This window comes from Dermacentor andersoni, chromosome 10 (assembly GCF_023375885.2).
Source record: "Dermacentor andersoni chromosome 10, qqDerAnde1_hic_scaffold, whole genome shotgun sequence".
Lineage (NCBI taxonomy): Eukaryota > Metazoa > Arthropoda > Arachnida > Ixodida > Ixodidae > Dermacentor > Dermacentor andersoni.
In genome coordinates this window covers 129,882,913-129,897,144 of record NC_092823.1, presented here as the reverse complement: position 1 = coordinate 129,897,144, position 14,232 = coordinate 129,882,913, and the positions used below count along the sequence as shown (strand labels likewise).

General features: G+C 44.9%; 1 protein-coding gene across 2 annotated transcripts in view; it reads left to right on the top strand.

Moving 5' to 3' along the window:
- THADA (Thyroid adenoma-associated protein homolog) overlaps nucleotides 1-14,232 on the top strand; it is a 102,100-nt gene that overhangs the window by 63,920 nt on the left and 23,948 nt on the right. For both annotated transcript variants that reach the window (XM_050192686.3, XM_050192685.3), the window contains exons 24-30: nucleotides 809-918; nucleotides 2,783-2,903; nucleotides 7,277-7,387; nucleotides 7,524-7,646; nucleotides 9,575-9,759; nucleotides 10,814-11,090; nucleotides 12,932-13,032. In XM_050192686.3, coding sequence (XP_050048643.1) covers nucleotides 809-918; nucleotides 2,783-2,903; nucleotides 7,277-7,387; nucleotides 7,524-7,646; nucleotides 9,575-9,759; nucleotides 10,814-11,090; nucleotides 12,932-13,032 — 1,028 coding nt within the window. The remainder of the gene's footprint in view (nucleotides 1-808; nucleotides 919-2,782; nucleotides 2,904-7,276; nucleotides 7,388-7,523; nucleotides 7,647-9,574; nucleotides 9,760-10,813; nucleotides 11,091-12,931; nucleotides 13,033-14,232) is intronic.

Genomic DNA, 14,232 nt, shown 5'->3' with positions numbered 1-14,232 from the left:
GACATGAGCACAGCCTTGTTGCCTGTAGCTTTTAGCTGTCTGCATCGCGAGGGCAAAGGTGACGTGTATGCACAGAAAAGTGTGACACATATCTAAATATAATTAAGGTTTCACATTGCTCGTGTCGCAGTGGTAAATTCATTCTAGGGGATTAGCTGAGAATGGGCGCATACCTAGCGGCAGGTACCCAGTTACACATACTGAGTGCTGAAACTGTCTGTTCGAGCACATACCCAATGATTCAAGTGGTCGTCTACGCCATACAGCTGCCAGCAGCAAATGGTTAATTCGAGCACTTGCCAAGTCACCGAAGTTGTCTATATACTAATATATTCGGTGAAGAAACGATGACAAACACCAAACACTGAGGAAGCAGGAAAAAAAGAAAGCTCTTCTTTAAAAAGATAAAGGAAGAGGAAACCTTCTGAGAGCCAGTGAGCTAAGGAGTTGGCCACCTTGGTGCAGTAATGGATCCATATTTTTCTTGTCAATCTTAGGTTCTCTCATTACATAATATGGAGAGGTCAAGCAATTCCTAACCTTGTTCTGTAGTGGACATAAAATAGGCTTAGAAAGCAAGTGGATGGAGCATTTGCTCTGCATGTGTTACAAGCCTGGGTTATAGGCCTGCACTAATAAAACAGTGTTGTTAACTCATAGGTGGGAGTACTCAATGTGGTGCCCTTCTGTTGCCTGCTACACCCACACCGTGTATTTTATTGCACTTGCTGCCACGTTGCAGATAACAAAGGCAGGTCAAATGTGGCATGTGCTCATACAATTTGCTTTTCATTTGTGTGTTCCACAGGTGCTGTCCATTGGTGACTTCTTCATGGAGCAGATGTCGACAGTGAGGCATCGCGGAGCCTTTGAGCAAGCCTACACTGCTTTCCAAAAGCTCTGCCATATGCTTTGGAGGTATGTATGTTACTGCTTAGTACAGTTGAACCTTGTTGATACGTTTGTAAAAGAATGCGAGAAAAAAATGTACTAACCTGGAAAATGTGCAATCCAAAGTAGCTAAAAAATTTGGCAGGCTCATCTGCAGTTCACATCTACATGATGCATGAATTGTTCATGGCATGACATGTCCACGCTTGTGCGGGCTTGTGCGGCCTGAGATGCAAACTGTCGTTTCTGCGGCTTTAGCAAGCTTGCATTTGCACTGCTCGAATTCGGCTTGTGCCAGCAGCTTCTTCGAGTGGGGCATTTCGGCTGCAAGTTTTCATGTGCCCACTCGGCGCATATTGCTGCAGCATGAAATGCCAACGAATGTCGAGGTGCGGGGTAAGAGTGGCATAAGGCACGCATTGTCGTTTTCCCATTATGTGTTATAAGACAGTAACAGGAAACAAAAATGAAATCTAGCTCGTGGGCAATGCTGGAATACTACGGGACCACAAGAACTGACGTAATACTCATACTGCGCCTCCTGCAGCAGAGAATGGTCGTGCATTTGGTTTAGCACCTCTTAAAAGCATGCAGTACCTTTCTAGTGTCATTATGCTACGTGTACTGTGTCAGAGATAGGTGAAGATGCTGATCGCAGTCAGCTTGGCAGCAATAGCTGTGAACGCTGCGTGTGACGAGCCACATGAGAATTTGCTGGTACCGGAGTAGGAAACTGAGTGCACACCGCCATTTTCAAATGAATGGTTGGGTGAATACTGCAGGTAAGTTGCTGCTGCAGGTGGCCACTGTTCTGGATGGTGTGTGCCTCCCACCTTTTCTTGTTTGCACGGGATCTATGGCTGCAAAATGTATCATATGATCACCGTTTGGCGATGTACTGAACATTGATGCTAAAAGATCATGTTTTATTGGAACATATTAACTCATTAAAAAAGAAGCATAACTGTATTTGGCAGGGGTGTGTGAATATCAAAATTTTTGAATACAATAGAATGCAAATACTTAGGTTCAAATATCGAATTGAATATTTAATAATGATATGCACGTGCATTTATTAGCAAGCTGGGTTAATTTGTTATGTTGGAACCTTGTAATTGTATTGTAAATATTAAAAAAACTAGACTAGTAAGCTGTTATACTAAAACATTATGTATTTGGCTCATGTTAACTTGGGAAATTTATAATTCCCACTAGCTGTCCTTGTCAGACTGTGCCTTATACCACATGAAATGCCCGTAAACTCGGAGTCATTTCACCCTGTGCCATTTGTCACTCATCGCACTTGCTGTCAAGCAATAAGCTCAGAATTGAGGGTGGTGCTGCAAAAAAAGAAAAAAAAGTGCACCCTGCTGTCCACAAACCCGTGCCCCTTGTTGAGAGGCTGGCTATCCCGCAACGTTAAAACGTTTAGTGAGTAAGTATGCAGTATAGGCGAAATTTCGCTAGCAGCACAAAAGTGTCGCAAAATTCAGCACGATATCGCCCCAATATTCTTCGATTAGATAGAAACAAATGCTAAGAACCGTGTTTGCACCCGCAGAGCCAGAAATGTATTCGATCTGATTTGAACATTCATATCCAACTGAATATTAAAACATTTTCAAATATATATATTTTTCAAATCGAATATGAACACTAAAACTTTTATTTTCCATAATATTAGAACTTTTTGAATATTTGCACACCCCTAATACTTGAATAACTTTTTGTATTCTCAATTGCGAACATTCCTGCCAGAAAATCGTACAAATGGGTTTGTATCATCGAGGTTCTTCTGTATTACTATAATATGCTCGCTTGCTGCTGAAGCATTTGTGAAACCAATGCAATCTCTTTTTGTTTGTGGCATCTTTCTTTGTTGCCATGCCAGGTGCAAACACCCAGAGTTGGCGAAGCTTCCTTCTACCTGGCTTGGGAACATCATGGCGGTCATCAAAGAGAAAGGTGTCTGTGCCACACGCCGGAGTGCTGGCATTCCCTTTATGGTTCAGGTAGGTGAAGGGCTTTGCCCACTCTCCAGCAGTTGATATTCAGTCCATCAGTAAACTAGCACTCCCTTGTAAATTCAGGGACTCAGTTTATCCCACCACATAACTGTGCCATCTTACCAACTAAACAATACCTAATGACAGCCCACTGGTTGTCCAAGTGATAACTGGCAGCTGGCATTTCTTAACCCTTTCAATGTCACTGACGTACTTGTACTTTCGTGCGTTTCTGTCCCGCCATGTCACTGAGGCAGCTTATGTTCTTCAGTCCCTTCATTCGGACGTGCATAGTTATACAAAGTTGGCAAGTTTCGAGGTGGCTCTGCTGTCTGTGGTATACAGTAGACTTCTGTTAATTTGACTCCAGTTAATTAGATTTTTTGGTTAATTCTATCCCAGCCGAAAGTCCCGGCTGGTGCCCATGCATTTCTATGAGCCCAAACTTCATCACTAAGCATGAAATGCTTTCAGCTCCCATTGTCGGCGACCTTCAAGTGACCTTGAGCCAAAAGCCAGAGCCTTTATCCGGGCACTCAAATGAGAACATCCGGGCAAGTTGTGAGAACAAAACGAGATAATCCAGGCAACCAATCGAGACTGCATTACTTACGCTAGTTACTTCCCGAACAAGTTAGAAAAAAATATTGCTTCCGATTTCTTTCTAATGTTTGCTCACAATACCATTCAAGCTGTATTTCTAGGACGCTGAAGTTTTATTTGTAATTTCCAATAACGACGCTTAAAAGGCAGATACAGGGCACCATACACTTGAGTGTAATCTTTTGGTGCTAAGATGGGGTTGCCTATGCTCTTTTGAACGTCAGCAATCCGTGAGTTCCGCAGCGCGGGTTTTGCATCACCTGAACAGATGGCGCCAAACTGCGTGGTGCCTCCTTCAGCTGCCTTTTTCTTCTAGCTAGGCAGTGCGCTCTTTCTCCCTGGTGTATTTCGCTGCCTTTCGTGTCGCCTTCAACCAGTTTTCTTCTAGCCGGGCAGCGTCCATATGGACCAGTGCACAGTATGGCATGGTACGGTGTGGTGCAGTGGGTTGTGTCGTTGCAAGCATGCACTACACCCATTTTAAGATTGTGTCTACAGTGAAACCTCGTTAAACCGTAGTTGGCCGGAGCTCGGAAAAAGTACGTACTAAACGGTAGTACTGTTTAACCGAATAGCATGAGAACACCCACTTACCTGTCGAAAACGGAACTCAGAGAGAGTGCGATGAAAGTGGAAAAGAAACATGCAGTATTTATTCACTTCGCGCGACAAAATTGTTATTTTCATTTGATGCCGCAGCGGCCTAGCACGACAACGACAGCGGCCTCAAACTTACTGAAGCTGCGTGCCAGCTTTTCAGCCAGCCCCCTCTTCTCGGCAAACACTCGCATGGCAGATTCCTCGTTGGCGTTACATATTCTCCGTGCACGTGCGCAGTAGTGCTGCAGAAGTCCCGGGGGCGCCTTTTTCATTGCCGGATGCTGGAGTTTAGAATACTTTTCATTTGGAATAGAATTACGTTATCGCGCCCCTGTTCTCGTCGCAACGATTGCATTCATGAGGCTGACGTAACGCGCAGCTTCTGCCACTGTCGGGCTAAAATCGCCCGTGCTGTCGCTTTCCGTGTTGTCCTCATCACTGTCGCTAGTCGACACTTCGGCAACAACACAGGCAACGATAGTGAAAAGTCGAACCTCGTAGCCGACATGTCTTCGCGGTCGCAGCAGCGCTGCCGAACAACTTCTTAGCATTCCAAGTGCCACCCACTGTAGCCAGCAGCAGATCCCTGTTGCGTGCCAGCGCCGACTTCTTCGTGTCACGCTCGACAGCACGGACGATGCCTAATTTTTCTTTTATGCTGAGCACCCGGCGTCTTTTTTATCCAAGCTTCGAACGACGCGAGTCTTCGCTTGCCCGACACCATACCGCTCTCTGGCATGGCCATAGAGAAAGCACGTCATACCGCTCTCTGGCATGGCCATAGAGAAAGCACAGCGTCGAAATGGTGTTGATGTTGATGTAGCTTCGCGCAAACGCACAGGGCGCTTGGAGGCCGTTGTTTCGATCTCTGAGGCTTGTTCTGCCGGGCCGCCCAATGGAGACGGCTCACCGCCGTGTTTGCGCGACGAAAAGTTGAAACGCTACGTTTTAACCGATGCGTACGCAATAAGCTGGTACGATTTATGCGGATACAAAACACATTATGTTCAATGGCCGCTGAGTCGGGGATTTGATTTACTACTTTTAAAACGAAACTACTGTTTAAGTGGGTACGGTTTGACGAGGTTTTACTGTAGTATAATCTCCAACCAATCGGCTTTGCTGGTTGCCATTTCACGCTTACATCTGCTCTCATTTACGGGAGAGCCAGCAATTTCTTCGATCTCAAAATTGGCCTTTGCCTGTATTTTGAACTTGGCTGGTCAGCTTCACTGAAAAACAGCCGTGTTATGCAGTGAATCATACCGGGAATGGAACGGGACCATTGTCGCAAGACAGTACCTGTTTCTTAATTACACAGGTGCACACGCACCATCTCTGGTCACAGTACAAGCACTTACGTGCCTAATAAGCATACTGGCAGTCATTCAGAGCTGTTCCTGATGTTACTGTGATGATTTGTGCACTCGTTTCACTTGCCATGTGTTTCTATGAGACTGTTAATGGGGCATAGTACACGTTCCTTAATTATATGTGCACTCACGTGGCATGCACCGAGAAGCGGATAAAAACCATTTGTGTTTTGGGGAAGCTAGTGAACAGGAAAGCAATAAAATAAAAAAGAAACTCAAAGTCGAGGAGACATTTAAAGCCAACAAAAGAGCAGGTATCTATCTAAAACCCTGGAGGCGTGCCAGTAAACTTATTAGAAGTCTCAGTGCTCGTACTGTGACCGGACATGGTGCGTGTGCGTGTCTAAATTAAGGAACACATGCTATGCCCTGTAACAGTGGCACCATTTTTTTTTTATGCTTCACCGCATAATATCGCAGTATGGCGGCGAAGCTAACTTCAGAAACAATGCAGCTAAGGGAATCAACCGCGTTTCAACGTTTTTTCTGCCTTTTAATTTGACCCGCCGGATAATTCGACCAGTTTGGTCGGTCCCATCAGGATCGACTTAATGGAAGTCGACTGTATTTCTAGAAGCATATTTTTTCTTTCTCTGAGTTTGCTGGGTCTTGTTTTGTTAGCGGCTGCAGAACGTGCCCCTGTGTGGACGTGGTTGTGCCACACTATGTGCTTGTCCTCAGATGAGGAGGGGTGGCTCCTAGACTTGGCACACTGCTATGGCAGAGAATGTCGATTCATATATTTGCACTGGTACATAGGGCCACCGCTCTTGCATGTTTTTGCCATCTGTTGTATGTTCATAGAAGGTTGCTTTTTCTTTCTCTCTTCTCTCACTATATTCACTACTACAGCACACCTGCTTTCCAGTGTTGAGGGTGCTCCTTCTGTTCATGTGCGCTTTCCAGCATGGCTCTGGCCTCTGTCATATCCCTTTCATCTGTTGCACTCAGTTTCATTTGTTGCTCCTTTTGACTTGCCTGGTCATGTTTGAATAAACAAAAGCACTCCTTCTTTGAGCGTGGCCACATGATCACATTGAGATGGCTGCTCAGAAGGCAACTTCATCTGTTCATTGGAACGGTGGCTCGTCCGTCTCCAAATGCGAGCCAAGCTCAGTCTCAGAAGATAACAGGTTGTCGTTAGAGAAAGAGGCAATTTAAACCATGCAGATTCTGACCCTGACACCATGAAAAAGTGCTGAGGATGGTGGTGTTTCTGAGTCTGCAACTTTCTTTATTTCTTTTGTCAGATAGGAATGCGAGGACCCTACCGAGAGAGCATTTGCAATTATGTTTGTCATTTTTTTTCCTTCTGCATTGCCAAAAATAAACCATTGTGTTTTCTGTAATAAAAAAAAAATATATTCATGCTGGGTGCACATCACCTGAAAAAAGCCTGACACTGAAAGGTTTAAAAGTCATACTGAAAGAAGCCACATGGGCAACATTCCATATCCTAAAACACTGCAACTAAACACTTGCAGTGTATTTTCGTGTGTACAAGATGCCCCAAAAATTCTAAGCAATTACACGCCAAATGGAGCTGTGAGCTAAGTGACTTTTGCCTTATGTGATTTCAATGGAATGCGTCATTACGTTAAATTTACTCGTGAAGGCTAAATTTGCATATAAATTTTTTCATGGCCTTTCAGCTAGTTGTCTCTGGAATGTGAAACTGATGTGATCCTTCGTATCACTAGGCCTGCGAGGTAATGAAGGAGCCGTGTGTTAATTATTGCATTGAAGTAAATGATTTGTTGTAATGCTGAGTCAAGATATTTTAGGCTCTTGGCTTAACTGCAGGCCATCTTAGTGTCGGAGCCGGAGGTGCGGGCACTAGCAACATTCCATCGAGCCATCAGAGAACTTCTTGTGCTGGCAACCATGGACACTGAGGCATCAGTTGAACCAAAGGTACTGAATCTACTCAGATTGATTTTTGATGCAACCTTCAGGTGAAAAAAAATATTGCCTGATGGTGACATCTCTGATCTCTCACATTTACCAGGCAATGTTTGAACTGTCAAAACTGCACTGCCATCATTTTCAGGTTCATGCTATGAATGTGCTACGAGCACTGTTTCGAGAAGCAAGACTTGGGGATGCAGTGATGCCGTATGCTGCTGATGGCATTCAGGTGGCTATTATTGGGTTTGAATCCAAGATTTGGTCTGTGAGTACCTCATTTTTTTCTACTCGTTTTTTATGTGTCAGCAAGCAGTGCAAGCTTTTGGATGATGTTGAAGCTGCATTTCTTGTTTCTCTTGGCAAAGTAGCTAAATAATAAAAAAAAATGCTTTGACGTGTGTAATGCCCGCACCTTGTTTTCATGCAGCATAGACTGCTTATTACATAAGTTGCTGGAGTTGTGCATTTCTGCACTATAAGCGGTACCACACTATAACCAAAACAATATTTTCTTCAGAGGCATGTATGTGCAGGACATGCAGACAGCTGCGTGTCTCTGGGAATTGAAGCATACAACCAGAATGTGCCCTCACTTTCATTAGTGAGGTGGTTCCTCCGTTTTCCCTAGTGCTGTACAGCCACTCCAAAGTATTTAAATGACTAGGCACCAAACCACAACTTTGGCCACCAACTCCCGACAAGACGGTGCTGGTTAGGCCTAGTTGGCGGGTGTGTTGGGCGTCATGCTGTCACAGGAAGCTTGTCCTTGACATGTTTTCGTAGCTGTAAACGAATATATGTTGATCTTGTGCGAGATCATGCGCACAGGCTGCACTAACGGCAGCGCATGGGAGCCTGTATTTGCAATATTTTGCGATGCTTTTGCAACATTCCGAGCTGACGAATTTATGGAACACAGTTCAAACTGAGAGCATTGTGAAATTAAGGTTGGATGCATAATATCTGCACTTTGCTATGATGTGCATCGTGGTGGGCTTAATGCAGAACACACTTGCAACCTCGACTGATTTTCCTGCCGCGCTGGAGTTTCCAAAACAACTAATTGAATTTACCATCGCAATTAATTTTTCTGGCCTCCCCGATAATTCAGACATTTTTGCAACCCCTTCCGTGTCCAAAACAGATCAGTTGGTGACCGTGTTTACTTTCTGCATACTAACTTAAGAGGGAAAGAGCACTGATGTGCCGGCATTTGATGCGGATTGTGCATGGCTGCCAAATGGCCGGAGCAAAATTCTTCTCTGTCGCCTAGGTAACCAAACCCCACGAGCATAATGAGTCAGCATGCTGCCACTGCATTCCCCCCTCCTTTCTGTTTCTTGCTTGTTCACTTGCTCCACATCTCCTCCTCCGCATCTCCTCTTCTGCATCTCCTCCTCCACATCTCCTCCTCCACATTGGCCTCGTTGTTCTCCCCTTAGCCGGCGTGCCTTTGCTTGCCTGTGGGTTTGTCCTGCAACTGCATTATAATTGGTACTTGTCTTGCTTGGGTGTACTATAAGCGGTATGTATATATACAGAATTCTATGGGAGGATAAGTGGGAGTCAGAAAAGACCAAATTATGTCTGGTCCTGCACTATAACCGGATACATGATAAAGGACCTGAGCTGTATAATAGTATTACAGTTAATCTAGTCATTTGCTGTTACGTTTAGATTCAACTGTGGAATGGAGATTTGGAGCAGTTCTCATGGTTTGTGCGAGTTGTGTAAGGATTTACTAAGGTTACCTTACTGGCAGTGCTATATGCAGCTCCAGCAAAGGTGTGGTGTCGGTTTTTTTTGGGGGGCAGATAATGTTAATAGCACTTCAGATAAAGATTTGCTTTCTTTAGGTGCTGTCGAACTGGATTTTTATACTGTAAGCTGTACATGAACATTTTTTATGTGCTTGAGATTGAATTTCTTTCAGATAACTAATCTTTGCTGCTTGAAAAATAAAACAAAATTTGTTCTTTTTTTTTCTTTCAGAAATGTGCTTTGTATGGAAGTACTAATTCATGGCAGATTTTTGTTTGTCAGAGGAACCTTTTTCAACTAGTATGGAGCAATAATTTTGCTCTTTCTTAGTTTGAGCTGTGTATTTGTTTCAAACAGCACTGTTCAAAACATGAATTTGTGTTATAGCAGAATACGCGTGTGGTCTATATACCAAACCATCATTGCATGCAGGTGAGGAACTCTGCAACTCTACTCTTCAGCACACTGATGACCCGCATCTTCGGCGTGAACCGTAGCCGCGAGGAGACGCAGAGGAAGAACTGCCTGACGGGCCATGTCTTCTTCTTGCGCTTTCCACCACTCTTTCGTTTTCTCCTGCAAGAGCTGTCCAAGTCGGCCACCTACTCACGCGATCTGTAAGTGCTTGGCTCGGCTCAGTTTGCCCACCACTCATTCCATCAGTTATACATTCGACTTCCATTAATTCGATCCTGATGGAACCGGTGAAACTGGTCGAAGAAACTGGCGGGTTGTATTAACAAAAGACAGAAAAAACGCCCCAACAGTATGTATGGATGAACATGTATGTGGATAAACAGTATGTATGATTCACATAACAGTGCCATTCAAGTTAGCTTTTCCTCAACGCAGCTGTGTTATGCGATGAAGCGTACAAAGCTTTGAAAGGTGCCACTGTTGCGAAACATGGTACGTGTTCCTTAACTTACATAAACATATGTGCCCTCTCCTGTCACAATACGAGCACCGAGACCCCTGATAAGTTTACTGGCAGGCCTTCAGAGTTAGATAGACTGCTGCTTCTTTTGTTGGCTTTAAACGTCCACTCAACTTTTTGAGTTTTTTCATCTTACAGCCTTCCATTTTGCTAGCTCTCCTAAAACACTGATAATTTTTCTTTGCTTCCCAGTGCATGGCGCATTTTCGTGTGCCGATAATTAAGGAATGCATACTAGGTTCCTTTAATGGTCTCATATATGAGACACGCGTGGCAAGTGAAACAAGGGCACAAATTGATGCAGCAACATCGGAAACAGCTCTGAATGGCTGCCAGTATGCTTATTAGGCAGCTAAGGGCCTGATAAGGTACTGTGACCGGAAATGGCGCATGCACGCCTATCAAATTAAGAAACAAAGGCTGGGCCTGTGACAGTGGCTCATTTCGTGTTACACGTGCGATGCACCCAGCATCGCACGTGTAATGCAAAGACTGATCATTCCCCACTTGCAGTAAGTTATTTCATCCACTTTCATTGCCATTAATTTATCATTTATTTCATTCTATTAGTAAGTACAAGTAATTTCCCTTTGTTTTCCTTAGCGTCTTTGTTTGTTGGCTTCTCATGATATGATTAATAAAAATCGGTCCCCTCGGTTAACTCCCTTTCTTCTTGTTCATAGCTCCAGTGTTGTTTTGACATGTTCAATCCCCAGAATGAACCTTCCACCCAGGGTTCTGTCATCCAATGCATTTCCTGTGCTGCTGCTGTTGGCACGTCTGTTCCCGTCTGTGGTGGAAGGCAGCTTTCGGCTGGAGGACTTTGTGCCACATGTCGCACGGTGCGCCCGCAGCCCCGTGTGGAAGGTGCGTGCCCTGGCAGCTCGTGCGCTCGTGCCGCTGGTGGCGCCTTCTGCACGACGCACCCTGCTACTGCAACTCATTTCAACCCTGCCTGGAGCCGCCGACCAATGCGTCAGCCACAATGCTGTCCATGGAACACTTCTCCAGGTGAGGCCATCAGGATACCCAGCTTGCCGAGAGTCACCATAAGCATTTATCGTTACAGTGAAATCACAGGCTGGTGGCTTCTTTCGCTCATGACTCCCACTCATGTGGAGACGATGAGCTATTCAGATTCGCCAGTTGAGGCTTGCAGGTGGCGGATCTTGGTCACTGCCAAAGATAACGAGAAACCTCTTAGTAAAAAAATATATATTTGCAATAATATTTGCAGCAAGGCTCTCAGTATGCACTCAATATACAGGAGGCTCGTTGAGTTCACTTAGGTGACACACACCATCACTAGACTCCCCTCGACTGTCCTCTCCTGTTACTGCCGCAGGCTCAGATCCCTTTCTCTATCGGTCAAACTGATCCTCGCATTAGATGATTAAAATCGCATGCCACGGTTTGGAACGCTGCAAGCAGTGCATCGAGTGTAGAGGCATCTGTGCGTGTGACTCTCACTCGAAGCGTGGCTTCCTCGAAGGGAAGGGCACGCGGCCTTCCATTTGAAATTTTGGCCATTCTCGCACCACACAGCTGTTTCATACTTTGCCCACACGATCACGGTTGTGTAGTCTAAGAGCTGCGCTTGTTTATTTATAAGGCCCAAATCAGGTGAGGGGCCCTCCCAAATAGGCACAGGAAGCTGGTGTTGAAGATGGAGTGTTGTTCCCGCATGCTAGCCTGACCAGGCAGCATACCAGGCTTAACGCCTTCTCGGCACATCACTTTTTCACGTGTGGCATATTACCTCTAAAGCAAGGTGTGGGACCACACATGCCCTCAGCGATGCTTACGGCTATGTGCAGCCACGGCCAAGACGCACACCAGAAATCGAGACACGCGCCAACTTACCCCCCACTCTGCCCTCGCGTGCACTTGATCGCGTTTTCGCGAGCTCGCTTTCCTCCCCATCCTTCCCTTTGCTCGCATGGGAAGGTGGCATTCGTGAAGCCACCATCTTTCTTGCCTCACCCTCGCGCACTTTCACTCGCACCCAAAGCACACAGTGCATGGGAAGCAATAGGATCTTATCGCACTTGTACCTTATGCAGAACATGAACGTGCTAGTGGTGCAAACGATAGCATGCTTAGCACTGTGCAACAATGCTGTCGCTCATAGACACCGATGCAGCTTGTGTTAGTGACGTAAAAGATAGCATGCTTGGCAACTGTGCCAACAATACTGTAGCTGCTTGACACCAGTGTATCTCTTGTGCTAGTCACGCGAAATGGAAGATATACCCCGAAACTGACCATCCGAGAATATGGCGCACCTTTTCTTGCTGCTTGTGGAATATAGTCACTTATATTCAGGTGAACCTGGTATTTCTAATTCTCTATTATTCAGACCGAATGGCGGTCTCCAACAAGGTAGAATTATTGGTTGGTGACTGTACTGATACTCAAACCTAAGTTAATATTTAATAGCATAATATTCACTTGGTTATTGAAAATATTGAATATTTGCACAAGCTTAGGTTTGGCTTGTGCAGTAAAGCCTTGCTGTTATGTACTTCTTAAAACATAATAATGGTTAAGAGGCAGTTGGGACGAATCCTTATTCACGTTTAAGATGCAGTTGGGATGAATCCTTGGCACAGCCTTCTTAGAATCAAATGCATTAGCGAACCAAATCATTTTGGTGTCCCATTAAGTGTCCCAGACTTGCTGAGCATTGCCAAGCATTTTGCCATCTACCATTCTCATATTGTTTGTTTAAGTACCATATGATTACAGTAGCTATAGGTGAAATATCTTCATGCATGTATCCCACCTCAAAAAATCAAGAAATTTGTGTACAAAGTGAATGTGTGGGTTGCTGTTTTTGTGCCACCATGTAGGTGCTGCAAGTGATTGGCTACACAAGGCAGTCTTGCATGGAGCCATCATTCGTCGCCTTGTTCTCAGCCAAGCTGGAAGAAAAAGTCTGGCTAGCCAGCTCGTAAGTTTGTGTTTCAACCTTTTAAATCATTAGCTGTGTGTATGAGCCACAAATTTAGCTGTATACTGCATAGTCCATCTCACCTTAACTAGGCATTAACTGAAAAGGCTCATTTTGGGGAAGTAATGCAGCCAAACCCATTTATAATGACTGTTTTAAACAGTACCTGATGCCTGGAAGCTGTGAAGTCAAGTTTTCTCTCTTGCTTCAGCCACAAAATTACGAAGTTCAAGAGGCAGAACATCATTGCTAGTCATTGATAATAGGCAACAATGTAAACAAAGCGTCCATGAAAGGGAAAATTGTCATCCGCCCAACGAAGCGTTGATGAACTGCAATCTCCTGATAGCAACATTGTAAAATCTGACCCTTTACACTGTACTGCTTCTAGAGACATGCCTAGAAAGTGAGTGACCTTCCCTGCAGCTTCCACAATTCGCTTGTGGCACTCTCTCACTCGTCTTGGAAGTTGTATCTTCGTTGTCGTTGGACTGGAGTTGTTCTGTGCAGTAAGATATATAGGAGTGCCGACTCTGCTCATCTGGAAAGGACAGATCCTGAAACACTGGTTGCCGCTTCACAGCGCGTTCCTGAGACAGCGCTATGCGCAAGAAAAAAAATTTGAAGGGGAGTGGGGTGGAGGGGAGTTGCTTTGACCAATTGAAGAAGCAGACGCAAGGCCAGACCAAGCTGTGGTCTCTCTGCCATTATAGCAGTGGCACACAGCCGTGCTTGGACATGGTTCAGCACCTGCTTGCACATCCGATTTGTTGTCTCCTTGGGATGCCCTGACGCCGGTAGGGTGCAGTTCTTGCTTCTCACACCTTGTGCAGAGACATTAGTATACGAAGCATGTGTTTATTTCGTTTTATTTCATTTAATCAACCTTACAGGTTCAATGCAGGGCATTTAGTGGGGGGTTCTATGTGGATTTGTACAAGCTACAGGAGCAGGAAACCCACAGAAAGTGAACTAACTAAGAAAGGAAACTAGGACAGAAACAACTAGGAAGGCTGTCTTGAGCATTGCCACATTGCATCTTACTTTCCTCAGACATTGTCCCTTTCGAATTTGAGGGACTTTCTTTTCGTCTAGTAGGACACGTGCCTTGTGTTCACTGAACTACATATAAAAAATTATGTACTTCTCGAAGTGTTGTGCAAATATTTTCTATTTTGCTTTAGTTGGTCGCTTACTTCC